This window comes from Amblyomma mixtum, chromosome 2 (assembly GCF_055824585.1).
Source record: "Amblyomma mixtum isolate Tamu chromosome 2, ASM5582458v1, whole genome shotgun sequence".
In the NCBI taxonomy this organism is placed as follows: Eukaryota; Metazoa; Arthropoda; class Arachnida; order Ixodida; family Ixodidae; genus Amblyomma; species Amblyomma mixtum.
The window spans coordinates 269,256,871-269,261,237 of NC_143013.1; the positions used below are offsets into that span (position 1 = coordinate 269,256,871).

At 47.4% G+C, this 4,367-nt stretch overlaps 1 protein-coding gene across 1 annotated transcript; it reads right to left on the reverse strand.

The window, feature by feature from the left end:
- Window positions 1-879: 879 nt before the first annotated feature.
- On the reverse strand, window positions 880-3,756 carry LOC149363956 (uncharacterized). Its single transcript, XM_089568625.1, has 4 exons — window positions 3,634-3,756; window positions 2,865-3,023; window positions 1,759-1,878; window positions 880-1,026 (listed from the first exon to the last, which is right to left on the reverse strand). Exons 1-4 carry the CDS (start codon window positions 3,754-3,756, stop codon window positions 880-882), a joined length of 549 nt encoding a protein of 182 aa, XP_089424751.1.
- Between the last annotated feature and the right edge of the window lie 611 nt (window positions 3,757-4,367).

A 4,367-nucleotide genomic window follows, 5' to 3' on the forward strand; every position in this document is an offset into this window, starting at 1 on the left:
CCTATACGATAATGGGGCCAAGTTGGGCATGGCCATTCAGCGCATGTGCAGTCAAAGGGAGCATTGGTATGAAATGGTAGCTTCATATTGATCTCACGAATGGAAGCGGGAGCAAGTCACGGCGAGTGGGTGGATGTGCGTAAGTGGATGTGGGCCTCTAAGAATGTGATTTGATATATTAGTGGACGCCAGCCTCAGCTGACAGGGGCTCTTGGGGCTGGATGTGAAGCTGATGCTAAGGTATGCAAGGTAGTTCGTGTTGGCACAAAAGAACTACGTGTGCTGTAGTTCGGAAATTTGCTATCACATGAATTGGCTAGAAGGGGAACTTAGAAGCAGCTCAGACTAAAGAAATAAGACGCAAACAATTAACCGCAGTTAATTTTTTATAACCGAAAGTAGGCAGTTAAGGATTGAGCTTCTAATAACGTCGAGACTGCCAAGAACTAATTTACATCCACCAATTATTTTCTTGTCAGCACGTGCGGAATGTATTTAACGCAACTAGAAATTGGCAAAAACATTGCCACTTGATCAGCACTGATGTGAAGAGATCATGAAGCAAGAGAGTTATGCCCATCGGGCGGCTAGGACATGCGCGGATTTAACAGCCGCATTCGATATTCAGTCTAAATGCATGGGTACAGAACGTCAATGTTGCATTCGAAGCATAACGGAAAATAAAGCTCAAGGATATATTTTTCGTTGTTCCTGTCGCAAACAGAGCTGTCGCCTTCATCAGAGCTAGCTGCTAAATAGCGAAAAGCGGATCGAAACTCATACATCGCGATAACAAAAATCGGGGGAAAAACGAGTCGCATGTGAGTGGAAAAGATGTGGAGTCGTTCTAAACGGGAATGTTTAGGAGTGCGGGGTCTGCTAGGCCGTCCGGTTGATGACCAGTCTCTGCAACCTGCGCAGTACTGGTGCGGGGCCGCCGCCGCACAACTGCCCGTGGTCGTCCAGCTCGGCGTGGTAGACTGCCAGGCACATGCGCGGCCCTTCGCGCTGACGGGCGAGGGTGGCCTCCGAGAGGTGCACCTGGCGTATGCAAGCGAAGCTCAAGCAGCAGTGCGAGGAGGCGAGAATGCCTTGCTATGTCACGAACGTAAAGAAGAGAAGCTAACGGTTCTTGTACCAAATGGAAATCTAGGGGCCTCATCTATGTCTGACTACAGGAGGGAAATGGTCGTTTCCTTTTCAGTTGGTCGCGGCCGAACCCGCAACAATAAATATAACTTGCGAAGCGCAACGACAAGCAGTGACCTTGGCTGCTTTGCTTGCAATGCTTTGGTGGGTATCATTTTTTTTTAAAACTAATTGTGTTTTTGAGTGCATTCATTGTACTCAATGCCCTACCAAGCACCGCGTCCGTCTTACTTTTGTGTTTCACTTCGAAATCTCTTTCCAACTACTGCTCAATTCTTTTTTTTTATTTGATTGTAATTCACACCGCTATAACAGCAGTGTTGCAGCAGCTTGCTCTCGCCGCTTTTTCCCGAATTGTAGCGAGAGAAAATTTTAACGGATAATTACGGACATATTTGTGCGGGTGGGTTGCCTTGACACGTCAGCAAACGCAATTTCCGCCATTGCTCACGTCATGGAGCTGCATACGCAACTAATTTCTTCTACTTTCTTAGGTGACAAAATAAGACCATTTTCAGTTTGTAAATACTCCTTCCTCAAAATAAGCGGTCGCCTTTCCTCTCCGTTATCAACGAGCCCTTCCTTGCTCGTGGGACATAAAGCACGTACCTTTCGCGCGAGGGACCAGTCGTCGTCGAAGGCGACCCACGTGTGCTGGGTGTGTTCCACGGCGTAGAAAGAAAGCGTGCGTAGGTCTTCGAAGCGCCGCACTGAGAAGCGATTGCATACATGGTTAGAGAGAGCGGGCCTTATAGTTGTGAACATCAAGTAGAATTCGCACGGGCCTAGAGTGAGTCTCGCGCCAAGGCAGGGAAAATTTAAAAAGAAGGAATTTCGAACCTTACAGGTATAGAAAGGAAAGCCGCACGCATACAAGCATGCACACATTCACGCCCAAGCAAATACAGCACACAGACGCACATAAAAGCACGCAATGTCCTCCTGTAATCTTCGCAGTCAGTCCACCCTGTTGAGGCATCTGAACACTGGAGCATGCAGACATTCCAGCGCTTTAGACGACCCAAGTAGTTAACAAATGATAATTGTGTTCGAATAAACATGTGCTTTGAGTAATCAATGTATCTCCGTCTTGTAATAAGCTAATGACGTTATAGGGAGATTCAGGACGGTGTACAGTTACTACTACAAAAGAAGACGGCGTGACAGAGGAAGACAAAGGAGGCACACAAAACGACAGGACCAGCGCCTCCTTTGTCTTCGTTGGTCTCCCCACCTTCTTTTGCAATTCCCATGCACCAACTAGCCCATACAAGAGTTCTGCTCGGACACTCACCAGAGCCGGCATACACTGGACATGTCTTGTTGCAGCTGCGCATGCTCAGTGGTCAGGTGAGGGCGCAGCCACGCCACTGCGCAGGCGCGACTGGCATCTAGCTCGTCCGGCACGCATCTATACGGGAGTACGGAGCCTTTTCCGAAAGTAACGAGGCAACGGGACTTCCCTTCTCTGCCGTGAAACGCAGCCCTCACGGCACCCCAAAAGTCCAGAAGTTCTCGAAAGGTGTTGGTTATCCTTAAATTACACAGATTTAGGGCTTAAAGGGTGTCATAGGTGTCCCGAGACACGACTAAGGAACAAATCCCTTTGCTTGCTCACCTTTGCTAAGAGGGTACGCCTTAGTTAAGTTAAATCTCCAGTACCGTCGCATATCGTGGGAGTCTAGAAGCACCCGCCTTTTTTTGCGCGTGCTCACTTGGGAGAGAGGTATCTCCTGCGGGCCGGACTGCGCGTCGTCGCCGAAGCTGAGACCCATGTGGTAGCGGAAAACCAGGCCGCCCAGCGCGAAGGTCAGACACCACTCCTGACCGTCCAGGGGCTTGCGCAGCAGGGAAATCTTCTCCAGCTCCTGCAGCTGTGTGCACCCAGCACAACTGTTACCACCGGTTAGAACCACTAGTTAAGCGATGCACACGCTACGTTAAACCGCGGTTACTGTGGTTACGTGGTTAATGCTGCGCTGTTTAAAGGGTGTCTGTGTTAAATAGTCAAGTAATAGTTCAGAAGCGTGTTAAAGAATTCTGATGCGCTAGTTGAAGGTACTTTTAAAGCAACGCACCAGCGCGAAAAGACGGGCTATTGAAGACCACAGTGAACGTTCGTCCTGTCTGCTCTGCTACGTACCGTTTTCGAAGCTCGTGCACTTCTTAACTACTCCCGCGGCAGCCACCAGCCTGTCAATGAATTCTGCTTTAGAAATTTTCGAAAATGGTAATACAGTTGGAGAACTCCACTAAGATTGCAAATTAAAGTACACTGTTTTTTGTTTAGTTACCAGCTCACTTACAGAACAAGTAAAGTAGTTCCCGCTTGTTGTGAGATGGGCTTCTGTACCACCTAGGGTGACTTAGAGGACTTGAGTAGTGAGGAGGACATCGTCAAGAAGTGGGGACCCTCACGAAAACCACAGCATGCTCTTGGAAAGTTGAAAGAAGTGTGTTTTCCAAGATGAACTCGTAGCATACCAAGAAGAGCTCGGTCATGTGGGCACCTATGTAGCGCCGGTACGGGTTGGGCGACCTCAGCAGCTTGCTGCCCAGTTCGTGGTTTTCGGTGCGGAACACCAACACGTCGGGGCAGCTACACATTTGTAGGATTCAGCAATTTAGCAATTTCAGCAGTTTCAGCAGCTTATGCTCTAATTAAAGATCGATTTATTTACTCTGATTATACCTTCTTTTATCTGAATCAACCATTTTGGGTTTTCAAATTTGGCGCCGTTGTGCCTTTCCCGTCCAGTCTAATCAACTGCCCAATGGTTTTTGCTGGTCAATAATCAACGAATTAATTGATGTCAATGAGACTTTTTTTGTTAGATTAAGTATCACTCATGAAATGCATTTCAATTCATTTCAAAAGCCTATTTTCACGCCTTTGCTAATTTTTTTCACTATTTTGCCGTCCATGGCTGTTTTCCCGTCCACTCACTAAATCGAGGTCCACGCTATTTCGAAGTTTTTTCGACGTTTTAGGCTCTAATTTACTAATCATCCTATCGACATAATTCTTTTTTGCGCAGCATCCTCACATCATCCTCTTTCATTACAACCACTAGTTTGATGCTAGCTCTTTGGAGAACGTTACAGCTGGTGCTGACACGTTCTGCGGACACGTTTTGGTGACACGACCCCGCAGACATAGCCTAAGAAAGATTTCGCATAAAAACTTTTAATACAGTACTCAAATACTACGTGACAGC

Excerpts from the sequence above, each read along its gene's own strand:
- LOC149363956 (XM_089568625.1), bottom strand. The coding sequence starts at position 3,756 with ATGTGTAGCTGCCCCGACGTGTTGGTGTTCCGCACCGAAAACCACGAA. Across the intron at positions 3,024-3,633 it reads ACATGACCGAGCTCTTCTTG|CTGCAGGAGCTGGAGAAGAT; the intron begins GTATGCTACGAG and ends GGGTGCACACAG. Across the intron at positions 1,879-2,864 it reads AGGAGATACCTCTCTCCCAA|GTATGCAATCGCTTCTCAGT; the intron begins GTGAGCACGCGC and ends CTCTCTAACCAT.